Source organism: Chelonia mydas, chromosome 12 (assembly GCF_015237465.2).
Source record: "Chelonia mydas isolate rCheMyd1 chromosome 12, rCheMyd1.pri.v2, whole genome shotgun sequence".
Taxonomy (NCBI): Eukaryota; Metazoa; Chordata; order Testudines; family Cheloniidae; genus Chelonia; species Chelonia mydas.
This window is the reverse complement of record NC_051252.2, coordinates 1,939,106-1,966,017: the sequence shown is the minus strand read 5'-3', so window position 1 is coordinate 1,966,017 and position 26,912 is coordinate 1,939,106. Positions and strand designations below refer to the sequence as shown.

At 49.5% G+C, this 26,912-nt stretch overlaps 1 protein-coding gene across 7 annotated transcripts in view; it reads left to right on the top strand.

Moving 5' to 3' along the window:
* Positions 1-594: 594 nt before the first annotated feature.
* The window catches only part of CARMIL2 (capping protein regulator and myosin 1 linker 2), a 146,580-nt gene continuing 120,262 nt past the window's right edge, over positions 595-26,912 (top strand). For 5 of the 7 annotated variants that reach the window (XR_006285127.1, XR_006285128.1, XM_043526070.1 and 2 more), the window contains exons 1-8: positions 605-747; positions 5,197-5,288; positions 5,551-5,601; positions 10,373-10,432; positions 13,591-13,712; positions 15,286-15,383; positions 16,348-16,418; positions 19,107-19,180. Coding sequence is in view for 5 of the 7 variants with exons in the window: in XM_043526070.1 (XP_043382005.1) it covers positions 708-747; positions 5,197-5,288; positions 5,551-5,601; positions 10,373-10,432; positions 13,591-13,712; positions 15,286-15,383; positions 16,348-16,418; positions 19,107-19,180 (608 nt within the window). In the remaining 2 variants the exon portion in view is untranslated. Of the gene's footprint in view, positions 748-5,196; positions 5,289-5,550; positions 5,602-10,372; positions 10,433-13,590; positions 13,713-15,285; positions 15,384-16,347; positions 16,419-19,106; positions 19,181-26,912 lie in introns of all 7 variants that reach the window. The other 2 variants (XM_037877427.2, XM_043526073.1) reach the window with 2 other exon arrangements.

The following is a 26,912-nucleotide window of genomic DNA, read 5'->3' as shown; positions in this document are numbered from 1 at the left end:
GGCTGTGGGGAGGGGGCCCATCAATAGGGGCTCGATATCTGGAAAAAACTCTGCTCAAAAAGCCCCAAGGGCTGGAATAGCAGGGAGCTGAGGGTGGGGCTGGAAGGTCACTGACAGAGCTGTGTGTGAGCGGAGCCCGGGAGCTGGGAGAGCCGGGATTCGGGGCAGCGGCAGGGTTATATGTGTGGGGAGCCCTGGAGTGGAATAGCAGGGGGGCTGTGGGTCAGGATTGAGGAGCGCTGGTAGAGCTGTGGTGTGGGAGAGCTCAGGGCTGGGACAGCAGGGTGAAGGGGGGAGATGGTGGATTAGGATTAAGGGGAAAGGAGAAATAACTGTTTCCGCACTTGTGTTGAGCTCCTCTTCCCTGCCAAGCCAGAGCAGTTTGTGGGCTGCTGTCCCCTGGCGTTTGTCTCCTCGGCAGGGCACTGTTGTTTCGGCGAATGCCGTCGCCGTCTCTGGGCCTGCGTGGGCTGCTAGCTTAGACGCTTTCATTTTGCTCCACTTGCTCTCTGGCTGAATCGTGGCTGAGGGGCAGGAAGAGGCAGCTTGAGGGAGGAGGGGTGCAAAGCGGCGGCACTACCGGTTGGTAAGTAACCTCATCGTTTCCTCTGAGCAGGGCCAGTTTCATTCTGACTGCAGGCTGGGCTGAAAGATGCTGCTCTGGTAGCCCGTGCAGCTACCTTGGCCAGTCTCCCAGGAGCCCCAGGATGGCTCTCTCCCCGGTAGGGATCCCATGCCACCTGCAAGGTAAGCAGCACCCTTTTCAGAGCTTCCCAGAGCCACTGAGGCCACGTGGAAGGTGGTGAGGCCTGGCTTGCTCTCTGTGCCTGCTTTGTCCTGGGGCCAACTGCACAGGGTGGGAGCTGAGTCTTTGTTTCTTTATTTCTCTAGATGTTGTAGAGGGGAAAGCGAGGGGCTGGGACTCAGGACTCCTGGGTTCTCTCCTGGCTCTGATGCTGATGTACTGAGTCTCTAGGAAAGTCTCTAGGACCAAAAATTTCCATTCATTTAGGGTGCCCAGCTTGGGACATGCTCTTCAGAGGAGCTGACGATCCTATTGGTGCTAACGTGATTCACCGGTGCCTAGCCCCGCTGCAGACTGGGCTCTGAGTCCCAGCAGAGTCCCCACAATCCACCCCTGAAGTGGCCGCTTTGGAAAACCTGGCCTTACCAGTATTTGGCTGAGCATGTGAGGGTCTCTCTCTGTTACGTGATAACTTTTGAACACCTCATCTGATCCAGGCCAAAGTTTCAGGGAATCTTCTCGGCATCTGTGGGCAGACCCCGACTGGTCCTCACCAAAATCAGAAGAATGGAAGGGGAAAATTAGACATCACAGGGTGGCTGGCCCCTTTAAATGAGCCAGGCCCAGTGCCCCTGTGCCATGCAGCTGCTCCCAGTTTGGCTAGCTGAAGGGACAGGGCAGCACCTGGGGCTGTGAAGGATCAGGGAAGATTGCAGAGGGAGGTGGTCCCTTGCCGAAGCTGTAGGAGGTTCAGGGGGAAGGGAGGAAGAAGATCAGCAAGAGGGGTTTGCTGGCTGACCTCCCCAGGCTGGAGAGCCGGGGCTGAAGGCCAGGGAGCAGCAAAGGGAGCTGCCTGTGAGGGCTGGAGAGGGCAGAGAGCCAGGGGAACAGTGTCAGGGCCACCTGTGGCTTATCTGAGATAAGGCTAATGGACTGGGGGGTGAGGGGTGCTCCCCTGGTGAGAGGCTGGGGGCTTCCCCCTGGGAAGAGTGGGATGGCACTCCAGCTGGGAGGGCAGGGGTAGCTGTCCTGGGGGAAGGTGGATGGTGCTGGAGTATGGTATGTGCTATATCTGCAAAGTAGATACCATGGGGTGGTAAAGGCTATATGTGCTGGGGATACGTGGACTTGGATTGGGGTTGGCGTGGATTACTTGCACTGCGTTTCTGTAATAAACCCTAACCCCCGTGCTCTGACCCCACTCCCCGGCAGGAGCACTGGGTGGAGGGAGGGAGGGAGACTGCAGGCCAAAGGGGTGGGGAGAAGCCCCCACTTGCTCTGATACAGAGCCCCATAAACTATAATCCGCCTCTGCCAGGGAGGGGCATTATGAAGGCAAGGCCTGCCTGAAGGGCCCTGGGATTAGGGCATCCGGGGAGGAGGGGGAACGGGGAACTGTTCACAAGGGGGCGCACGGAGCCCCTGGCATCTAGGTAGCAGACCCAGCTTCTGCTGCTGCCCCCGGGGTAATAGGGTGCAGATCAAAGGACTAGTTGATAGCAGCCATTAGCACCTTCTTGGTAAGTTACATACTCCTAGTTCCTGTTCATCTTAAAAAGACTATGAGGAGAGGAGTCCTTGTGGCACCTTAGAGACTAACAAATTTATTTGGGCATAAGCTTTTGTGAGCTACAGCTCACTTCATCGGATGCATGGAGTGAAAATATAGGAGCAGGTATAAATACATGAAAGGATGGGGGCTTGCTTTACCAAGCGTGAGGTCAGTCTAAATCAATTAACAGCAGGATACCAAGGGAGGAAAAATAACTTTTGAAGTGGTAAGTGAGTGGCCCATTACAGACAGTTGACAAGAAGGTGTGAGTAACAGTAGGGAGAAATTAGTAGTGGGGAAATTAAGTTTAGGTTTTGTAATGACCCAATCACTCCCAATCTCTATCCAGGCCTAATCTGATGGTATCCAGTTTGCAAATTACTGACACCCTAATCTCCCTAGCAGACAGAAAAGAATTATGAATGGTGCGAAGGATGGGTGGGGGTGGGGGAGTGACAAAACCCTGAGCTGGGGGAAAGAGGAACTGGGGAGCCACACAGAGATCTTTGTATGCAGGGGGGAGAACGGGGGACAGGCCATGGGGGACACAGCCCCTGGCATGGGGGAAAGGTGGAATGGGGACACACCCAGCCCCTGGCATGGGGGAGGACATAGAGGGCATGTGGTGGAGGGGAGAATAGGGGGAGAATAGGGCATTGTGGTATGGGGGGAGGAATGGAGGGCACACACAGAGCTTCTGGCAGGAGGGGTCTGTGCAGTGTGCTCGGATAAGGGAAGCTACAAAGCATCCCCCACTCTGGGGTTTCGGATCTGCACAGACAAAGGCCGTGGTTGCAGACAGTCAGTAGCCGGAGGAGCCATAGCTTAGACCAGCAAGAGCAAGAAGCTTAAACTCCACATCCCCCACGGCCACCAAGCCACGTACCTAAAACAGGGCACCCGCAGCCAGGAGTCTAACGGCAAGCCAGCCAGATCAGAACAAAACACTTGTGAACAGAGCCAGGTCTGATGTCCGCTCCTGCCACTGGAGGAGCTGGCTGTGTAACCCATGAGGCAGGGGTGCAATGGGTCTCTCTCTGGGCCGGGTCACGGAGGGCGTGTGTCTGTGCCAGCCCCCAGGCGGGGAGCCTGGCTCTCTAGTTCAGCCTGTGGATGTGGGTGGAGGCCCCTGGTTCAATCTCTGGTGTTGGCCAAGTTGGCGTCTGTCATAGCTGCAGCCCTTCCAAGTTTTCCTGGCAAAGAGAAATCAGCCAGTTAAGAGAGACCGGGAGGGAGCGGGAAAGGCTGGAAGGAGGGTCCAGAGAAGCCCAGGGTCTCAGAGAGGTGAGATCTCTTCTCCCCCGATCCCCACATGTCTGGGGAGAAGCAAATTCAGACATTATGGTAATATTAGGGTCACGGTGATCAACTGAGTTTCATGTGAGTGCAGCCAATTGGTACAGGAAGATGTGTCTACACAAGAACATTTTCTTTGTGATGTAAGCCAAGGTCTGACCAGACAGCTCAAAACTCTGCACCGCCAATGTCTCTTCGGGCAGATGTAGTGACCTCCCTCTGGGATTGTCTCAGCATCTGAAGTTGCCAAAGCATCTTGTCCCCGATCTTCGCGTATCTGGATGGAATGGACGTAATTGTTGACGATTTAGCAATTGGGGAAAAATGATCACAATGAGAGACTGTGTAGTGATCTGCAGTGTGACGAAGAAAAGGGCTTTAAACTGGACGGGAGCAAACTCCTGGTTGGTCTGAGCAAGATTCCTTACAAAGGACATACAGGGATGAAGGAGGTCGACTGGACACAAGAAAGGTGGAGGCAATTTCACAAATAGCCCCCAGACAAGGAGGCCTCAAAGATCCCAGGAGAGTCAGGGGTCCTCAGGCAACATATCTAAGCAATGCATCCTTGCCATGTTACAATGACATTCTGTGCTTGCGCACTGTCCAAAATGGCACTTGGGTGACCAGCAAGGGAAAAGCTTTTGGGAGTGAAAGAAAAATCCTCACAGAGGCACATTTACGGCAAGTCTGAGATGAAGAGCGAGCCTGAGGGGCTGTCTACCCAGGGTGTTAGCTCCTGGCAAGCCAGGGAGGGACTACAGCACACCAGCTTGCTGAGCAGTAACAGCCTGTGTGGACACTGCTACAATGCATTAACAGTTCTGTATTGCACTGGGACAAACGGCAATGTCCATGTGGGACATTACTTCATGACAAGCTATTGCTCTGTAGAGCTTCACCAGGGCTTCTCGTATGCTAATGTCCCATGTAGACAAGTCCTGAGATCTCCATGTGTTCGAAAACAAGAAGTGGGTGTGTGATCAGAAAGCCCTTGAGGTTCGGTGCTGGAAGGCTATTAATAGATGTCCAAGAAGAGGCAGAATGATCCTCTTGTGTGTCCTGGGTCAGACCATCTCCCCAGACCCCACCCTGGACATCTTCGGGTGTGTCAGCCATTTGTGGTGGTTATTATTGGTTTTGGAGGGTAAGATGTAACGATAGTTATTGCTATCAGTGGATACCAGCCGCTGTCATGTGACAAGGGAATTAATGTATTTCCATGCCATGTGACTGGCAGCAGGACATGAAGAAAAGGTTCAGATTGATACAATGGTTTAGGGGATTGAGATCCATTAAAATCAGCATGTCTAAATCCCCTAGACTGCTTTGAAAATCTCACCCCAGTCTCTCTTACCTGCACCCCCAGGTGTTATCCTCCTGTTACCCCCTCCATGAGCCCCCTGTAGGGGCATGGGGAATTCAGTTGCTGGCCAGACTCTGCTGAGAATGAAAAGCAGGGGTTAGCTAGTGCTGGCTCTGACGTAGATGGCATCTCACAGGGCGCTTTGGGGAGACCTCAGTTTCTTTCACATGGGCCACTGACAGGCTGATCAGTCTCCCTATCTCTGCCAGCTTGTTTGATTGGGTGTTGTCTTTTCAGACAGCATCACCGCCTTGCTGGGGCCGAAGGAAATAATCCTGGTGAAGCCTGTCCAGCTGCAGGTCAAATCCAAGTACGAAGACGACATCTTGGTACGTTCTGGTAACTCAGGAATTGCATCCCAGTGTTCTGGGTCTGAGCCTAGAATTCCCAGGCTTGAGTCTCTGAAATGTTCTGATGTCACCTAACACTCGGTAGTTTTACCCTCCTAAGGTAAAAATGTCCAAGCAGGGGGCTAGAATGGAAACAGTTATGTGCCCTGAACTCCTCCTCCAGGGTTAGTAGGGAGTATAAATGCACAGCACTTACCCTCTCAGTAATCACAGCTGTGACTCTGATTTCCCTCCTGTGCAGGTTTTAACCCCCTGGAGGGCATATGTGCTGCAGGTGATGCTCCCGGTCAGGGTAAGTGCTTTCTCTGCGTGCGACGCTTTGGAGGCTGACATAGAATCATAGAATATCAGGGTTGGAAGGGACCTCAGGAGGTCATCTAGTCCAACCCCCTGCTCAAAGCAGGACCAATCCCCAACTAAATCATCCCAGCCAGGGCTTTGTCAAGTCTGACCTTAAAAACCTCTAAGGAAGGAGATTGCACCACCTCCCTAGGTAACGCATTCCAGTGCTTCACCACCCTCCTAGTGAAAAAGTTTTTCCTAATATCCAACCTAAATCTCCCACACTGCAACTTGAGACCATTACTCCTTGTTCTGTCATCTGCTACCACTGAGAACAGTCTAGAGCCATCCTCTTTGGAACCCCCTTTCAGGTAGTTGAAAGCAGCTATCAAATCCCCCCTCATTCTTCTCTTCCGCAGACTAAACAATCCCAGTTCCCTCAGCCTCTCCTCATAAGTCATGTGTTCCAGTCCCCTCATCATTTTTGTTGCCCTCTGCTGGACTCTTTCTAATTTTTCCACCTCCTTCTTGTAGTGTGGGGCCCAAAACTGGACACAGTACTCCAGATGAGGCCTCACCAATGCTGAATAGAGGGGAACGATCATGTCCCTCGATCTGTTGGCAAAGCTCCTACTTACACATCCCAAAATGCCATTGGCCTTCTTGGCAACAAGGGCACACTGTTGACTCATATCCAGCTTCTTGTCCACTGTAACCCCTAGGTCCTTTTCTACAGAACTGCTGCCTAGCCATTCGGTCCCTAGTCTGTAGCGGTGCATGGGGTTCTTCCGTCCTAAGTGCAGGACTCTGCACTTGTCCTTGTTGAACCTCATCAGATTTCTTTTGGCCCAATCCTCTAATTTCTCGAGGGCCCTCTGTATCCTATCCCTACCCTCCAGCGTATCTACCTCTCCTCCCAGTTTAGTGTCATCTGGAAAGTTGCTGTGGGCGCAATCCATGCCATCATACAGATCATTAATGAAGATATTGAACAAAACCGGCCCGAGGACCGACCCTTGGGGCACTCCACTTGATACCGGCTGCCAACTAGACATAGAACCATTGATCACTACCCGTGGAGCCCGATGATCTAGTCAGCTTTCTATCCACCTTATACTCCATTCATCCAGCCCATACTTCTTTAACTTGCTGGCAAGAATACTGTGGGAGACCGTGTCCCACTAAAGTCAAGGAATAGCACGTCCACTGCTTTCTGTTCATCCACAGAGCCAGTTATCTCGTCATAGAAGGCAATTAGATTAGCCAGGCATGACTTGCCCTTGGTGAATCCATGCTGATTGTTCCTGATCACTTCCCTCTCCTCTAAGTGCTTCAGAATTGATTCCTTGAGGACCTGCTCCATGATTTTTCCAGGGACTGAGGTGAGGCTGACTGACCAGTAGTTCCATGAGCTGCACTTTTCCCGGGAGCATTAAGCTTTTCATGTATCTGGCATATGACCTTTAAAAGCAAAATGGATGGAAGGTGATCTCTAGTGTGGGGGTGGGTGGGGAAGTAGTGGGGCCATGGGGGGAGTTGGGGAGACAGGTAACCTCTTCCAAAGCTAGGAAACTGCGCAGGTACTAATTTTCCAAGCTACAGCCCAGTCAGCATTCAATCCCACAGGCAGAGTGTGGTGAGAAGGCACCTGGAACTAGTCCGTGTCTAGTCCAAACTCCCTCCCCCTGGGGCTTAGCTTTGTTAGGAGTAACACAACAGAAGCCTTGGTCTAAGCTGGGCTGTTCCTAGCATTTCCCTGCAGAACTCTTGATGTCTCTGACCCAGGTCACAGACTCAGAGACTCAGAGAATCTCAGGGTTGGAAGGGACCTCAGGAGGTCCCCTAGTCCCACCCCCTGCTCAAAGCAGGACCAATCCCCACCTAAATCATCCCAGCTAGGGGTTTGTTGAGCCTGACCTTAAAAACCTCTAAGGATGGAGATTCCACCTCCTCCCTAGGTAACCCATTCCAGTGCTTCACCACCCTCCTAGTGAAATAGTTTTTCCTAATATCCAACCTAAACCTTCCCCACTGCAACTTGAGACCATTACTCCTTGTTCTGTCATCTGCCACCACTGAGAACAGTCTAGATCCATCCTCTTTCGAACCCCCTTCAGGTAGTTGAAGGCTGCTATCAAATCACCCCTCGCTCTTCTCTTCTGCAGACTAAATAACCCCAGTTCCCTCAGCGCTCCTCGTAAGTCATTTGCCCGAGCCCCCTAATCATTTTCACTGCCCTCCGCTGGACTCTCTCCAATTTGTCCACATCCCTTTTGTAGCGGGGGGACCAAAACTGGACGCAATACTCCAGGTATGGCTTCACCAGTGCCGAATTGAAGGGAATAATCACGTCCCTTGATCTGCTGGCAATGCTCCTACTAATACGGCCCAATATGCCGCTGGCTTTCTTGGCAACAAGGGCACACTGTTGTCTAACCCAGATTCTCATCCACTGTGATCCCCAGGTCCTTTTCTGCAGAACTGCTGCTTAGCTAGTCGATCCCCAGCCTGTAGCGGTGCATGGGATTCTTCCATCCTAAGTGCAGGACTCTGCACTTGTCCTTGTTGAACCTCATCAGATTTCTTTTGGCCCAGTCCTCCAATTTCTCTAGGTCACTCTGGACCCTATCCCTACCCTCCAGCATATCTACCTCTCCCCCCAGCTTAGTGTCATCTGCAAACTTGCTGAGGGTGCAATCCACACCATCCTCCAGATCATTAATAAAGATGTTGAACAAAACCAGCCCCAGGATCGACCCCTGGGGCACTCCACTGGATATGAGAATGATTGGGAACAATTCTCCAACTTGTCAAGCTCGTTTTGAATTCGAATCCTGTCCTCCAGAGTGTGTGGAACCCCTCCCAGCTTGGTGTATCTGCTCATGATAAAAGCATACTCCACTCCGCTATCCAAGTCATTGATGAAAATACTGACTCGTACCAGACCCAGGGACCCCACTAGAGATGTTATGAGTGGTCAGGAGAAGCTGGTAGCAACAGTTATTGTGTCAAAGGGCTTTGGCCTAGGCCTGTTGAAGTCACTGGGAACTTTGCACAAGCCCATTACCTGAGTAGCCAGGCAGGCTTCTCATAAAGGCCCCCAACGGCTGAACCTTGCCCAGGAGCACGGGTGATATTGCTGGTCTTGCAATGCATTATGGGCTGGAAAAATCTCACCCTCATTGCTCAGCTGGGCCAAACCCACACTCAAGCCTGCTCCTGGCCCCTCTGTGAACACCCTTCATCCCTTGCCCCTTCCCAGAACCAGCATCCCCATGCCCAGCTCCCGCCTTGTCCCTCCCATAAACTACAGCCCCTTGCAGGTCCCAGTGCTTTGTGTAGAACTGACTGCTCCAGTAGTTGCATGACATTCCTGATCTCTGCTGCATCAGCAGGAAGAGCGGGAGTCCCAAGGGCAAGTTCTCAGTAGGAAAGTTCAAGGATTTAGACCCCGGCCTCGCCCTTTCAACTGCACGAGCACAATAAGGGTTTCCCAGTGAAAGCTCCATTGAGCCCCCAGAATTCTTCCTGCTAAAAGGGAGGAGCGGGGCAGCAGGGGAAGCCGCTCTAGGCACTAACACAGCTGGCCTCACATGAAGATGGGAGCTGCGGGAGATGGTCGCTCTCCTTGTCAGCCTGACAAATGCTAACAATGTGGCAGTGAGCAACTCCGCAAAGTTAGCTGTCTGTCAAGCAAAGCAGACAAGGAGGAAGTGCCTGCGGAAGCTGCAGCTGGGTATAAACAAGGGGGCCCTGGCCAGGTGGTGCATCTGTGTGCACTCGGGGTAAACTCATATGCGACTGGGGCGTGCAAACACAACCCCCTGTGTCCAAAGGGAGGGGAGCTGGGGCCAGGTTCCTGGAGCACAACACACGCAGAGCATTGTGTGCAGAGAGGGGCTGAAGAAGGATCTCGAGTTTCTTTTTTAAACTTTCCAAGTTTCCCACGCGCCCACTGAAATCGCCATCGCCTTTCCCCCGCGGAGGAAGTGTAGCAGGGAGCATAATGGAAAGCAAAGGGCTACAGCCTGAGTGATAGCTCTGAGTGGTGTGAACCGCCTGGGTCAGCTCGCTGGCCAGTGACGGGCAAAGCCGGTCATGCCAACGCTGTTCGCTATGTCTCCGCTATCAAAGTGTGTGTGAGGGGGGAGAACTGCTCCTGGCCGGTGTGTGCTCTGGTGGCTCCTTGGCATTGTCTCTGGCCCTCTCTCTGTGACGGGGCACAAAGGCCGGGGAGGGGGTGCTGGCTGGCTGAGGGAACCGAAAGGGCTCAGCATTGCTTGCCCTTGCTGAGATGGGGTTTTTGGGGTGTCCCAGAGGGAAGGTGGGGCATGGACACTGACACCCCGGGGTGTGGTGCACCCACCATGCCCATCAGCTGCTGCTGGATTGGTGGGTGCCTCTGGGAGCCGGGCCCTGGGCTCCAGCACACCACCCTGCATGGGAGACTGGCTCCGTGCTGTTGGGGTGGGTGGGTGGGGAGGGAGCTCAGGCTGGGAATTAGGCGTTCGGTTTGAGGTGACTGGGAGGGGGGTCAGGCTGGGGTTGGGGGCCAGGGTGCGGGGGGCCCAACAGGGAGAGTGGGCTGGTGCTGGGATGGATTTAGGACTGCTGGGGGTAGCTTATGTCCCACTGCTGGCAGGGGCAGGACTGGGTTGGACTCCGGCAGGTCGGGCAGCAGGGGCACTGTGGCACACTTGGCCCCTGGCAGCCCGTGTGGGTGGCAGCCCGTGTGGGGGCTGGGCAGGGGCCTGGCCATGGTCTGACTCTTTTCTCCCCAGGTGTGGAGCAGCTTCAGCTTCCTGGAGGTGAGAGAGATCGCGATCCAGGAGCCCAGCCTGGTGAGTGCAGCCAGGGGCCACCCCTCAGGACCCAAAGTGACAGCCCATCCCCCCCCATCGGGACAGCCCATCCCTGTCTCATCCCTGGCCGTCAGGACAACTCTCCCCCATCCACCTTACTGGGACACCCACCCCCATCAGGACAGCCCCAGGATACTCTCCTGCACCCATCCTGTTGGAACACCCCCACCCCCACCCCCGTCCAATCTTATGGGGACATCCCCAGAGACCCTGGCCTGGCAGGGACCTCCTGGGGAAGCCCCGAGTCCGGGCAGATGGAAGGCGCTGCTGCAGAGGGGGAGATCTGGCACTGGCCAGGTGCCCTCCCCAGGGGAGGGACCTGAGTCTGCCCAGGCCAGCGCCTCCCCTGGTGTCCCAGAGCACTGTGAGTTGAGTAGCGCCCTAGAGCCAGGGATGGGAAGGTGCAAAACATCCATCCCAAGAGAGCGTTCTCCCCACTGCTGCAAAAAGAACCAGTCCCTGCCCATGAGCAGCCCTTGGCAGCACCAGTGAGGAGCAACCTTCCTTCAGTGCTGGGGAGGCAGGACCCCATGGTGCCAGGTGCTGGACAAACGCAGAACACAGAGACAGTGGTGCTGGGGTAGGCTTGAGGTCTCTTGCCAACTGTGATGCTGTGGGTAGTTTCCTGCCTCTCCGTGACTCTGTTTTGGTGACATTAACTGAGCTCTAAGATCTAGACTAAATGTTCATTCCTATTTATTGGCTGGCAAACAAAGCCCCTTACTGAAATGCTATCCTTATATTTCCCAGTACCCTTGCCTCTAGGAGCCAGGGTACAGCCCAAATAAATCTAGAATCAGTCTGAACAGACCTGTGAGCTGCGAGGTCTGAGTCGCAAAGAGAGGGCTGGCTTTGTTTGTCTGAGTGATGCTACTTTCCAGTGGCACTGGAAAAGCTTCAGCTCCATTTGTACCTCTAACTTCAGTAGAACAAAAGGGGCTCGTGCATGTTGCAGGTCATGGCAGTGTAAAATGTTTGGCAGGAAAATAAGAGAGTTCATGTCGTTATTTTTTCTTGCGTCCACAGCTTCTCCTGTGTTGCAGGGTCTTGGTGTGTGTCATGTGTGTCTAGATTATCCAGGCCAATCCAAATTTAGCTGGAGGGTGTGTTAAAACCTGGTAAAGCCTCTTACAGAGGAGATTATGTATCTGGCAAACCTGAACGTTGCCTGACCTGTAAAACAGGCAACATAAGAAGACACCATTCTGAATGCTTTGAATGAAGCCCCAGTCAGACCGCAGCCGCTGTTAGCCAGCACAGTTTGCTATTTGTGTGATTGACGTAAATGTTGCTGCGGCTGTGGATAACCATAGTCTAGAAGTTGCTGCTGTTTGTTGGGAGTTACGTAGTCAGTCCCTTCAGCAATCCGGTTATGTGTTTCACTAGAACCTTGTTTGTGGAGTGGGAAATGGGAAGTCTATTACAAGAATCACACGTATCATTAACAAAGACATTGCTAGAGAGGATTTGCAAAGGATGGTCACAGGAGTAAAAGAAGGAAGGACTTGGGTGGACTGGAAATGTATATTAGAACTAGAAGAAGTACGTTAGTCAAACACGAGTTATTGGACTCGGTAAATGGGTGACATTTTGTGGCCTGTGTAACACAAGGAGTCAAACTAGTTGATCTAATGGTCCCGTCTGGCTTCACAAAGAATTTACTGGACAAAATTCAGATGCAATCTCAGAGTTCAAAGGCTCTGCTCCCTCTGCTATTGGCCTACTGCCCCTGGTGACCCCCCAGAAAAATAGCAATTGACTTGTCTTACAAAGCTGTGGTGAGAATTTGCCAGGCGTAAAATACTCATCATGCTTACCGTGATGACATGTGAAGAACAAATATTTTAGTCATCTGTCAGAAACGTGCGTCCCCAGAACAGCTAGACTTTGGCAAGGCTGGCCTATGAGAATTGTGCTTTTCCAGATTAAGTGCAAAGTATTCCTTTGTTTTTCATGTAGCTAATAATCCTCTGAAACAGATTAGCTACAGGAAGACTGGCTTGGGTGATTTGCTCCTGGCTTCCAGGGGTTACATTTTCCTGGGGATTCTCCAGGCACTTCCCCTGCCTTGGGGGTTTGCTCGGTGGGTGAGGTGCTGGAGCTGCGTCTAGAGGCCTGCAGAGAGCAGCAAGAGGTGAATTTATTGGATTTAGTGCAGTCTTGTGAAATCCTCCTGCCCTGCGGGGCCAGTGAGTTATTCTGATGGGCCAATAAAGCATGATTAATTGTTGTCTTTATTCTCATGGCAAGGGATGGGGGCAGAGTGAGAAGATTTTTATGCATGGGTTTGTACGTTTTCATGAGAAATTTGCCAAACTGCTGTAGCATAAGGATGATTTAGTTGTTTATTTCCTGATGATACGGCTGCTAGTTTATTTCTGACAGTTTGTTATGGAGGCCCCATTTGCAATCTCACCATTAAGACTGTGTTGAGTTCTCCACTGAAAGCCAGGATTCAGCCAGTTTGTTGTGTATGAAAAATCCTCGTCAAAATTACAGCCCTGGCTTGTTGAGTATGGAATGAATTTTCTCAGAATTTAGTGAATCCATTAATTATGTCAGGAGTTAACATTTAATCTAAAAACGGATCCTTTCATAAATGCGACACTCTGTACCTGACCTTTTTATTTAACCCTAATGCTTTTGGTATCAGGGTAACACTGACTGCAAGTAGTGAAGCCAGGAGGGGGGAAATCAAGTCAGGTGTGTCTTAAAATCAGTTTTATCCGGAACCACAAACCAATGGTTATGGCAAGGTGTCACAGCAGGGCAGAGTTAAGGTTGTTTGGGTGCCACAATTGCACATTTCTATCCCTGAACTGGTTTGCATTTCTTTTAAGTTTAGCCTTAACTGAGGATTTCCTGGGTTTATAATACTTTGGCTTTAGAGCACGTACAGCACCTGTAACATATTCTAGGCCAAATTGCTGATAAGTTTTCTCAAGCTTAGCGCCATTGAAACTTAGTCTTTGTCTGAGAATTATAAGTAATAACACTAAGGATATTTAGCACAGCAAGAGCTCGCCATCTTAGCACGCGGCTTCGCTCATTTGCTCCCTTTGTGGTAGCATCTGAGGGGTTTTATGAAATGTATTTTCTGCTTGCTGCCTCAAATGTCATTCATCTCATCCCCTCAGGTTGTCCTAGATACAGATACAGCCTCTTACACCTTCCGGCTTGTGTCGCTGGACGACTTGGAGCAGGTGGTCCGCCATGTCACCATGTCGCTTAAGAAGGTCTTTCCAGACTCTTCCCCTGGGTAAGGCTGTTCCTGAAACGTTTGCTTAGTGGTTATAATGGGACAGCCTGCCTTGTTGCTGGCGGAGCTCTGATGAGATCTCCGAGAGCTCCCCGACCCTATATTTTGCTTGTACAGTAACTCCTTGCTTAACGTTGTAGTTATGTTCCTGACAAATGCTACTTTAAGCGAAACAATGATGAGGAAATTGGATTCACTTAAAAGAATTAATGTAAATGAGGGGGGGGGTTAGGTTCCAGGGAAATGTTTGTACACAGCAATGATGATTGTGAAGCTTGGTTGAGGTGATGAAGTAAGAGGGTAGGATATTTCCCAGGGGATGCCTTACTGCTAAATGATGAACTAGCACTCAGCTGAGCCCTCAAGGGTTAACGCATTGTTGTTAATGTAGCCTCACACTCTACAAGGCAGCATGAATGGAGGGAGGGGAGACAGCATGGCAGAGAAAGACAGAGACATATACTGTGTATGTGAGAGAGACGTGCATTGCCCCTTTAAGTATGCTGACACCACTCTAAGTACATTGCCCTTTTAAGTAGATCAGCAAGTTGAGATAAAAAGAAAAGGAGGACTTGTGGCACCTTAGAGACTAACAAATTTATCTGAGCATAAGATTTCGTGAGCTACAGCTCACTTGAGATAGCAGCTGCTACCAGCAAGCTCCTTCTGTCCTGAGCCCTTTCCTGAACGAACCCCGGCTCTGTGGAGATGGGCTAAAGGAGCAGGGGGGGCAGGAGCAGGGGGGAGCGGGACACCCTGACATTAGCACCCTTCCCCTCCCAACTTCCACAGCAAGCAGGAGGCTCCCAGGAGTGGCTCCCAGGCAGAGGGCAGGAGCAGCACACAGCGGTGGGGGGAGGGACAGCTGAAGTGCCCGGCAATTGTTAGCCTGCTGGGTGGCTGCCGCACAGGGAACTTAGGGGAGCAGGGAGCTGCTGGGGGGCTGCCGGTCCACCCTGGTTCCAAGCCCCCCCAGCTCGCTGCAACGGGCTGCTCTTCCTGCCAGCAGTGGACAAAGCAGGCGGCTGCCAAACAACGTTCTAAGGGAGCATAGCGCAACTTTAAACGAGCATGTTCCCGAATTGATCAGCGAGGTAACAACGAAACAGCGTTAACCGGGACAACGTTAAGTGAGGTGTTACTGTACAGAATTTAAATTTGGGGCCAAATGTATGTGTGTTACAATGTCCCTCTAGTACAAAGGCAGTTGGGCTAGTAGATAGAGCTCTGGACTGGGTTCTATTCCTGGCTCCCCCACTGGCCTGTTGGGTGATCTTGGGCAACTCACTTCACCACTCTGCGTCTCAGTTTCCCCAACTATAAAATGGGGATAATGATACAGCTCTCCTCTGTAAAGTGCTTTGAGATCTGCTAATGGAAAAGTGCTAGATAGGAGCTAGGGATTATAAGAAAGAATGCATAAAGGGTATGCAGGATTACAAAGTAAATTCATATGAAGTGTTCCTAATAGAGTAAGCTCACCTGTTTCCAGTCAATATAGCCAATATGTAGGATTGAGAATGTTTCTACCTAGCACCCCATTTCTTTACTTACCCTGGATTATTTTTCATAGAAAACTGCTCAAAAACTATCCCCCCAGTTTGTTCGAGAGAATTCGAAGGATAACAGACTCCCTGGAGGAAATGCTGCAGAATAACCAAGGACCATGTGGTAATCAGACTGCGCTTTGTGCCCATACCTCGCAGAAAAGAGAAATACTGTGAAGAGCCCTCACACACCAAGGGTTGGGAGACTTAGTGGCTTGGGGTGGAGTTTTCAAAAGCTCTGTTGACATCAGTGGAAGCAGAGCTAGGGCAATGCAAAGTGCTTTTGGAAAAATCCCACCTTTGCTGTTCAGCAATTAACTTTCATCAGGAAGAAAATAAGTGATCGCTAACACCGGTGCCTGCAGCCATCTGCACGTTAGGCACGGTGCATACCCTTGGCAGGAATCTGACCATTTGGAGTAGCTCTGGCCATTGTCATAAGGTGGGAAAAATATTTACATGACATTGGCACCAGTCCTGCAAACACTTCCCTATGTATTGTATTCCCACGAGTAGCCCCATTGAAGTCAGTTGCGTGTCTGAGGCAGGGTTCCTGTGGGGAAAAAATTGTATGTGACCATGTAATTAAAGGTTACCCCATGATTACACACAAGGGGGCATCATTAATGTTGCCTGTGCATTTCCTAACTTTTCCAGGCTTAGCTTTGCAATCTTTTTTTTATATATATTGCAATATTTTCTCCTATAATTTATATAAGAAAAAGTTTGTAAATGGAATTCTGTGATCAAAACATTCTGATTTAAATAAAGGATCATTTAGCCTGAGAAGTTTGTGTATTACAAATAATGTCTAGGTCCAGTAAAAGAGATTAGATAACAATGAGAGAAAGAATCAAGATAAGTAATTAATGAGTCAGTCAGCACCAAACAGAGAGGCACCCAATCCATGATTCAGCATTGTGCTGGGAGAAGCGAGGGTTTAATTGGACTTTTAATTCTAGCCCTCTCTTTTCTGGATTCCAAACTGTATTAGTTTCTATCCTTCCCCAAATGTCCCTTTTTCTCTTTCTACATTCCCTCCATGAGCTGCTGCTAACGTTTCTGTCAATATAATCTTCCATTTGTAGGTGGGTTTTCGGAGACATATGCTGCTTTATGTGACTACAACGGCTTTACCTTCAGAGAGGAGATCCAGTGGGTAAGCCTGTATGGAAGCAATTTCAACAGATCATTTTAAGGTCATAACATTAGGGGAGTTATCAGATGGGTTTTGTACCTATCTGAAACAATACCTGCTGTCTCTCCAGTTGGTTATAAGCTATCCTTTGGGGGGCACAAGGGGGAGAGGGCTACGTTTTTGTTTAATTTAGGCAAATTTTGCCCCCTTTGCTTGTAGTGGAGTGTGCTTGCATGATTGTCAAGGAAATCTCAGCAGCAACACCAGTCACTAAATAATCAGCATTGGAAATTACATTGCACTGTTTGCACTGGAGAGATACAGCTGGACAAAGGGAGCCAAGCAGATGACAATGCTGTATAACAGCATTTGAGAGGATCTCATGAAACCTCCTGAAAATAACTTCATATTAGGTGGGATGTGAGCTCTGTCCAGGGGCTTGGGAACTGGCTGAAGAGCAGTAAATTCCCTGTAAGGAGCTGGGAGGAGGTGCCTAACGACATGGTGCCAAGATCCGTGGGAGGTCGTCTTTTTAGCATCTTTGTTAACTGTCTGGAAGCATGGAACCTTCACCCCACTCGAGATGATACTAAAGACGTTGCAAACAGCAATGTGGAAAGAGCAGTAATTCAAAGGGCTCTGAAATCCAGGAAGAAAATAGGCAAGTGAGATTGAAACCAAGAGAGATTTTTAACTGTTGCCCAAACTATCAAGGGATGCGGTGAACTCTCCATGTCTTGATGTCTTCAGTTCCAGGCTGGCCGCCTCTCTGGAAGATGTGCTTTAGTCCAACACAAAGACTCAATACTGGGGTAGCTGGGTGTTACACGGGGGGTCCAAGTAGATGATCTAATGGTCCCTCCTGGCTGTATGCATCATAATAGTTCTGGGGAAGAATTACATGGAACAGATCCTTGTGGGCAGGGAGGTCCATGGAAAGAGAGCTGGGTGTGATCAGGAAGAATCAGGTTAGACCCAGCTTTGTAAGACAACATGTTGGGTATAAAAGAACTGTGGCATGGCATTTAGGGCTGCGTGCCCTCCATCTAGGAGGGAGATGGCAGCCCTGCCCCTTGCGTGCTGTGTCCGTTTTCAAGCTACTTTGGGCCATCCAGCTAGCAGCAAGCTGATGCTCAGCGAAATGAGAGAACAGATGAAGGGGTTGATTTGATAAGAGATTAAATGAACTCCATCACAGTATTTCATAATGTGCTGACTAAGGGCGGAGGGTGAAGCCTTTGGGGTGAAATTGAACAAAGGGAAACTGAGGCTGACTATGAGGGGAAAGTGTCCGAGTGCTGTGAGATCGGTTGAAGTGTGGAGGAGCCATTCGAGGCCAGCAGGCAGCAGTGAGGAGTCCTCAGGCTTCAGCCTTTCTTTTTTGGGAACGTCTTCAGAGACATGTCCTCCTCCTTCTCCTTCTCCTTCTCATCCTTCCAGCCAGTCCAGGCAGCTTTCAGAGCAGCAATGCCCTGCGTGTCGTGGGGACATGGCTGGGCCCAATCCTTGGCAAGGCCCTGTCCCTAAAATGAATCCCCCAGTCACTGGGCATACTCCTGCCGTCCCCCTGCCCCAGCCCAGGAGGCTTATGGCCAGGGGTGAAAGTAAAACACAGGACTTACTGGTTTGGGGTCCGGTGTCTCTGGCGGAAGGGGCAGGGGTTGGGGGGTCAGCATCCCCCAGCCAGCCCATCTGCGCTGCCTGGCCCGCACCCCCCAGGGCTCCAGCAGCGGTTTAAAGAGCGGTGGCGAGGGGGTGTCAACGACGTTAAAGCGCTTCTGTGGTAGTGCTTTAAAGTCAGCTGGGTACGGGCCGGTACCGGTGGCCACTTTTTACTGGTACACCGTACTGGCCCGTACCGGCTTCCTTGCACCCCTGCTTACGGCACAGGCTAGGCCTCAAGTGGGCCTTGAAGAGTTTTATGGTGATCAGTGTCTGAGGCCTTCCCTCTTTGTGGCCAAGGCCAAACAGCTTCACGCCTAGACACCAGCGCCTGACCCGGGTCTCCCTCAGCAGCCAGATCTTCTCTTAGAGATTCAGGTGCCCACAAAGAAAGGGGCCCAACCTCACAGAGATCAGATGCCCTCATGTTGGCCAGCTCGACACGGTTGGTCTGTGGCAGGCGCATCCTTCAGGCTCCAAGCGGCTGATCTGTGACTTTTTTATGTTGGAGGGAGGTTGGTGGGGATAGTGGGTGTATCAGGGATGGGTTTCCCTTCCTTTGCTGTAACTTCTCACTGCTGGCTGCTTCCCCACTCAGGAGGGTCAGTGGATGGTCTTGTCCCCTGCAGAGAGCTACCTCTTCTCTCTGCTAATTCCTCTTCTCCTAGAAAGCCCAGCAGGTGATCCAGCCGTACTCTGGGACCTCTGCTCTCTTGCTCTGAAATAGCCCCGGTTTTTGTTCTCTCTCCTATGTTCCCATGAGTGTTAAATTCAGCTCTGGATGATGTGATTGTGGAGAGCTCGTGCAGCCCGGTTGATAGCTCTGCTGCTGCCCCCGAGCCTGCTCGGGTGAGGACTCCCCTCTTTCGAGGGGTGCTGGGTCAGCTTTCCAGGAGGAGGTCAAGAATGTCCTGTGGTGTGATGTCTGGCGAATGCAGACTATTCGAAGCTGACGCTCAGCATGTGTCCTGACCAGCGCCATGCTGCGCTGTAATCCGGCTTTGCAGCGTTTCTCTGAGCTAATATGCTAACCTGTCTGTCTGTTAGGATGTGGACAATATCTACCACAGCCAAGACTGCCGAGAGTTCAACCTGTTGGACTTCGCTCACCTAGAGAGCAGGTGAGTTGCTGCTGAAATCTGTGATCAAGATCATGCAAGACAAAGACGAGTAGCAAAATATGTTGTACTTGTAGCTACCCTGAGAATATCATTATACACAGTGGCCGGCGGCCCTTTTAGCTAAATGTGCCTGCAGAGCAGCATTTCCAAGTGGATTTGTACAGTACTCTGAAAAGTGACTCTCTATAAAACTGGCCTCTTCGTACTCCCAGGCTGGCTCCTCATGTGTATTGGAGTCCAGTCAGCTGGCTTTAGTGACTGAGGGCTGATCTACATGCAAACTGGCCTGGAAATAATGAAATGGGGTAATTCACCCCTTTGTATTTTCGCGTGATTCTGTCTGTGTGCACTCTTAGCTCAATCTGTGTGTGTCTTATTTGGATTTAGTTTTGTCAGTGGGGAAAAATAAGATTTAAAATCTTTTGGTTTTTTTCCACTGACAAACTAAATAAAAGGAAGACACTCGTCAGCTGAACTAAGAATGTCCACATGCAAAATTGCCCCAAAAGAACAAAAGCTGTGAGTTACTTTGAGTTATTCTGGTGCCAGTTTGTTTGTAAACAAGCCCTAAGATAAGTGTGTGTTGTTCTTTTTACTCTGGTTATCTCTACAGGGCCAGTCCAGCCATGGAAGAGTAGAAGTGTGAATGAGCATCATTAATTTGCCAAGGTGCCTGTTAGATTTTCAAGCGGCAATTTAACAAGCTCTGTTTACTAATTTGATAAATGCTGTGGCCGCTACTGGGATGGAATTGAAAAAGGATAACCCCTTTTCATAATAATAAGAAATGCTAGAGGAGCTCTTTCATTGGCAGGTCTCAAAGTGCTTTACAGAGGACTCAGGGCCACCATACTTATTTTAGCGATGGGGGAAGTCACAGTCTCACAAGGTCACCCAGCAAGCCAATAGCCCAGCCAGGAATAAAACCCAGGTCTCCCACGTCACAGTCTGTTGCTTTACCCATTAGGCAACACTGCTTAGCACAGTACTTTTACTGAGTTCAGGGAGCACTCATTTGCTAATGTTAGGTTCCTTTCCGTGCTACTTTTGATAGTACTTTTCAAATCAGGGCACTTGGTTGCTCTTAGCCAGTCAATATGATTTTTAATTCACCAAGAATCACTTAGGTCTGCAATTAGTAGGTTTATAGATCAAGTTGATGTACATAAAATATTTGAAGCCTGTACCATGTGCAAGATATACATGCACTCTAGTGAGCAATTAACACCGACCGGTGTCGAGGCCCAGGGGCCAGCAGCTATATACAGGAACAATACAAATCACTGGTCTTTCAGTTGTTCTGCTACTTCTGTTGATATCCAGTAGATGGCGCAGGTGTATAGTAGACTCCTTTGATCTTTTTGTTATCGGAGGCTTTTTATGTTTCATTCATCTCAAGGGTTGTATTATGTAAGTGGGGGAATAGTCCCGCTATTGTGGGGAACTTTTCTGTCTTACACACTACCCCGGTGAAGTGGGCTCGCAAAAGGATCCGAGTCCTCGCTCCCACTCCCTGTACCCAGAAGCCTGCCTGACCTCAAGGGCTCCCCTTCCACTCTCCTGTGTGGCCGAGTCCTCGTAACCCCAACAAGGCTGGGCCCAGGATTCCTGGGGGGCTCGACCCCCAATCTTGTCATGGTCACCTAGGACAGAGGCTAGGGTGTCCCCACTCCGGGATGCTCTCTCTGCACTGGACATTTCCCTGACCCACTGATCATTACATACAGTTCAAAGCAAATACCATTTATTAAACAGCAATCAATTAAAAAAAAAAAGGAAAAACTGGGAAATGTTAAAGGAAAACCCATCACCCTGCTCTTTGGCATGGGGACACCACAACCAGCATCTCTGGGATGTCAGGGAAGTTCAGTCTGTTCCTCACACGTCCCAGGCCTCCTTCTCAGGCCCTGGCTGTGTTGCAGAGATGCTATGGGTCGGACACTTGCTCTGGCAGTGGCCACACACCCTCAGGCTTTAGGTGGCAGGACCCTTCTTCCCAGTGTCAGCACCCCCGTCGGGGTTACGATCCCACTCCGAGTCTGGCCTGCCAGGCCTCTTGGCTGGGCTGTCTCCCTGCACTGAGCCCGCTGCCCAGGGTCCCCTTCGCTCTCCCCAGCTGCTCACTGCACCTGGCTCCAGGCTGCTCCAGCCTGAGCCTCAGCTCCACCACTCTGCCTCAGCACAGCAGCTGCTGCTGCTCTGCCTCCAGCTCCCTGGGCTGCTTCTCTGGCCCCTCTGGCTCTGGTTGCTGCAGCCCTGCTCCCAGCACACGTCTGCTCTGTGGGCTGCTTCTGTGACTGCTCCCAGCACTGAATCATAGAATCATAGGCACCACCAAAAAACCCCTGGGCAGGTCACCTCATCCTACCAAACCAAGCAGTGCTGGGTCTCAGAGAGGCTGACATGGAAGACCCCACTCCTTCATGGAGGTAAGATCCATTTACTAATAGACTCATAGAATCATAGACTTTAAGGTCAGAAGGGACCATTATGATCATCTAGTCTGACCTCCTGCACAACACAGGCCACAGAATCTCGCTCACCCATTCCTGTAACAAACTAATCTATGTCTGAGCTATTAAGTCCTCAAACTGTGGTTTAAAGACTTCAAGGTGCCAGAGAATCCTACAGCAAGCGACACATGCCCCTCGACTCAGGGGAAAGCGAAACCCCCCTGGGGCCTCTGCCAATCTGCCCTGGAGGAAAATTCCTTCCCGACTCCAAATATGGCGATCAGCTAAACCCTGAGCATATGGGCAAGATTCACCAGCCAGACACCCAGGAAAGAATTCTCTGTAGTAACTCAGATCCCACCCATCTAACATCCCATCACAGGCCATTGGGCATATCTACCGCTAATAGTCAAAAATCAATTAATTGCCAAAATTAGGCTATCCCATCATACCATCCCCTCCATAAACTTATCAAGCTTAGTCTTGAAGCCAGATATGTCTTTTGCCCCCACTGCTTCCCTTGGAAGGCTGTTCCAGAACTTCACTCCTCTGACGGTTAGAAACCTTCATCTAATTTCGAGTCTAAACTTCCTGATGGCCAGTTTATATCCATTTGTTCTTGTGTCCACATTGGTACTGAGCTTAAATAATTCTTCTCCCTCCATGGTATTTATCCCTCTGATATATTTATAGATAGCAATCATATCTCCCCTCAGCCTTCTTTTGGTTAGGCTAAACAAGCCAAGCTCTTCGAGTCTCCTTTCATAAGACAGGTTTTCCATTCCTCGGATCATCCTAGTAGCCCTTCTCTGTACCTGTTCCAGTTTGAATTCATCCTTCTTAAACATGGGAGACCAGAACTGCACACAGTATTCCAGATGAGGTCTCACCAGTGCCTTGTATAACGGTACTAACACCTCCTTATCTCTACTGGAAATACCTCACCTGATGCATCCCAAGACCGCATTAGCTTTTTTCATGGCCATATCACATTGGCAGCTCATAGTCATCCTGTGGTCAACCAATACTCCGAGGTCCTTCTCCTCCTCTGTTAATTCCAACTGATGCATCCCCAGTTTATAACAAAAATTCTTGTTATTAATCCCTAAATGCATGACCTTGCACTTTTCGCTATTAAATTTCATCCTATTACTATTACTCCAGTTTACAAGGTCATCCAGATCTTCTTGTATGATATCCTGGTCCATCTCTGTATTGGCAATACCTCCCAGCTTCGTGTCATCCGCAGACTTTAACAACACATTCCTGCTTTTTGTGCCAAGGTCAGTAATAAAAAGATTAAATAAGATTGGTCCCAAAACCGATCCCTGAGGAACTCCACTAGTAATCTCCTTCCAGTCTGACAGTTCACCTTTCAGTGTGACCCCTTGTAGTCTCCCATTTAACCAGTTCCTTATCCACCTTTCAATTTTCATATTGATCCCCATCTTTTCCAATTTAGCTAATAATTCCCCATGTGGAACCGTATCAAATGCCTTATTGAAATCGAGGTAAATTAGATCCACTGCATTTCCTTTGTCTAAAAAATCTGTTATCTTCTCAAAGAAGGAGATCAGGTTGGTTTGGCACGATCTACCTTTTGTAAAACCATGTTGTATTTTGTCCCAATTACCATTGACCTCAATGTCCTTAACTACTTTCTTTCTCAAATTTTTTTCCAAGACCTTGCATACTACAGATGTCAAACTATCAGGCCTGTAGTTACCTGGATCACTTTTTTTCCCTTTCCTAAAAATAGGAACTACATTAGCAATTCTCCAGTTGTATGGTACAACCCCTGAGTTACAGATTCATTAAAAATTCTTGCTAATGGGTTTGCAATTTCATGTGCCAGTTCCTTTAATATTCTTGGATGAAGATTATCTGGGCCCCCCGATTTAGTCCCATTAAGATGTTCGAGTTTGGGTTCTACCTCAGATGTGGTAGTATCTACCTCCATATCCTCATTCCCATTTGTCGCCCTACCATTATCCCTAAGCTCCTCATTAGCCTCATTAAAGACTGAGGCAAAGTATTTGTTTAGATATTGGGCCATGCCTAGATTATCCTTAACCGCCACTCCATCCTCAGTGTTTAGCGGTCCCACTTCTTCTTTCTTTGTTTTCTTCTTATTTATATGGCTTTAGAACCTTTTACTATTGGTTTTAATTCCCTTTGCAAGGTCCAACTCTTCATGGCTTTTGACCTTTCTCACTTTATCCCTACATGTTCTGGCCTCAATAAGGTAGCTTTCCTTGCTGATCCCTCCCATCTTCCACTCCCTGTATGCTTTCTGCTTTTCCTTAATCACCTCTCTGAGATGCTTGGTCTACAACTCCTGCCTCTGAATTTTTTCCCCTTTCTTGGGATGCAGGCTTCCGATAGTTTCTGCAACTTTGATTTGAAATAATTCCAGGCCTTCTCTGTCTTTAGATACACAAGTTCTTCAGTCCAATCCATTTCCCTAACTAATTTCCTTAATTTTTTAAAGTTAGCCCTTTTGAAATCAAAAATCCTAGTCACAGATCTGTTTTTGTTTATCCTTTCATTTTGTTTCAACTGAATTAGCTCATGATAGCTCAAACCAAGGTTGTCCCCTACAACCATTTCTTCTATGAGGTCCTCACTACTCACCAAAACCAAATCTAAAATGGCATCCCCTCTGTTGGTTCAGCAACTACTTGGTGAAAGAATCCATCGGCTACCGCATTCAGGAAAATCTGAGCCTAGTACTTGTCCTCCAGTCTGTATCTGGGAAGTTAAAGTCTCCCATGATCACGTAATTCTCATTAGTATTTACTTCATTAAAAACATTAAAGAGGTCTCTATCCATATCCAAATTAGATCCTGGCTGTCTGTAGCACACCCCAAGCACTATCCCAGGGCAGGCTCTAGTACCTTTCTTCCACAATGTGATTTTTGCCCAGACAGACTCTCTTATCCTTTCCATCACTTCTTATTTCTTTACCGTCTATCTCATCATTGATATACAATGCTACTCCACCACCTTTATTTCTGTCTTTCCTAAACAGCACATACCCTTCAATACCTGTAGTCCAGTCATGACTACTATTCCACCATGTTTCTGTTATCCCTATAATATCTGGTTTCACTTCATGCATCAGTAACTCTAGTTCATAGAATCATAGAATATCAGGGTTGGAAGGGACCTTAGGAGGTCATCTAGTCCAACCCCCTGCTCAAAGCAGGACCAATCCCCAACTAAATCATCCCAGCCAGGGCTTTGTCAAGCCTGACCTTAAAAACTTCAAAGGAAGGAGATTCCACCACCTCCCTAGATAATGCATTCCAGTGCTTCACCACCCTCCTAGTGAAAAAGTTTTTCCCTAAACCTCCCCCACTGCAACTTGAGACCATTTGTCCTTGTTCTGTCATCTGCTGCCACTGAGAACAGTCTAGATCCATCCTCTTTGGAACCCCCTTTCAGGTAGTTGAAAGCAGCTATCAAATCCCCCATCATTCTTCTCTTCCGCAGACTAAACAATCCCAGTTCCCTCAGCCTCTCCTCATAACTCATGTGTTCCAGTCCCCTCATCATTTTTGTTGCCCTCCGCTGGACGTTTTCCAATTTTGTCACATCCTTCTTGTAGTGTGGGGCCCAAAACTGGACATAGTGCTCCGGATGAGGCCTCACCAATGTCGAATAGAGGGGAACGATCATGTCCCTCGATCTGCTGGCAGTGCCCCTACTTATACATCCCAAAATGCCATTGGCCTTCTTGGCAACAAGGGCACAATGTTGACTCATATCCAGCTTCTCGTCCCCTGTAACCCCTAGGTCCTTTTCTGCAGAACTGCTGCCTAGCCATTTGGTCCCTAGTCTGTAGCGGTGCATTGGATTCTTCCGTCCTAAGTGCAGGACTCTGCACTTGTCCTTGTTGAACCTCATCAGATTTCTTTTGGCCCAATCCTCCAATTTGTCTAGGTCCTTCTGTATCCTATCCCTGCCCTCCAGCGTATCTACCTCTCCTCTCAGTTTAGTTCATCTGCAAACTTGCTGAGGGTGCAATCCACGCCATCCTCCAGATCATTAATGAAGATATTGAACAAAACCACCCCAGGACCGACCCTTGGGGCACTCCGCTAGATAGCAGCTGCCAACTAGACATGGAGCCATTGATCACTACCTGTTGAGCCCGACGATCTAGCCACCTTTCTATCCACCTTATAGTCCATTCATCCAGGACATACTTCTTTAATTTACTGGCAAGAATACTATGGGAGACAGTGTCAAAAGCTTTGCTAAAGTCAAGGAATAACACGTCCACTGCTTTCCCTTCATCCACAGAGCCAGTTATCTCATCATAGAAGGCAATTAGATTAGTTAGGCATGACTTGCCCTTGGTGAATCCATGCTGACTGTTCCTGATCACTTTCCTCTCATCTAAGTGCTTCAGAGTTGATTCCTTGAGGACCTGCTCCATGATTTTTCCAGGGACTGAGGTGAGGCTTACTGGCCTGTAGTTCCCCAGATAACGCCTTCTTCCCTTTTTTAAAAGATGGGCACTACATTAGCCTTTTTCCAGTTGTCCGGGACCTCCCCCAATCGCCATGAGTTTTCAAAGATAATGGCCAATGGCTCTGCAATCACATCCGCCAACTCCTTTAGCACTCTTGGATGCAGTGCATCCGGCCCCATGGATTTGTGCTCGTCCAGCTTTTCTAAATAGTCTCAAACCACTTCTTTCTCCACAGAGGGCTGGTCACCTCCTCCCCATGCTGTGCTGCCCAGTGCAGTAGTCTGGGAGCTGACCTTGTTTGTGAAGACAGAGGCAAAAAAAGCATCGAGTACATTAGCTTTCTCCACATCCTGTGTCATTAGGTTGCCTCCCTCATTCAGTGGGACAATCAGTGGATTCTTTCCTGCTCCCGTTAGGATCCTCTTCAGCCTCAGGTCCACATCCCGTATCTTAGCACCCAGCAGACAGCACACCCTTCTGTTCTCTGGATCAGCTCTGGTTACAGGCCTGTATATCCTTCTCAGTAAGGAGTCCCCAGTCATGTAGATCTGCCTTTTCCTGGTGATGGTGTGATTCTCTGGTCTATCCCCTGTTCCCTCTGGCTGCAAGTCCTCTTGATTCCTATTCTCCCTTGCAATCCTCTGCAACCCATCCCGTATCCTCCTGGGGCTCACATTTGGTGTTTTTATCTCCATTGACTCTTCCCCTCTTCCTATAGGACTAGCTGCTGTTCTCTTCTTCCTTGCCCTCTCACCTTCAGTGACCACCTGCTTCATTTTCCAACTCCACAAACCTGTT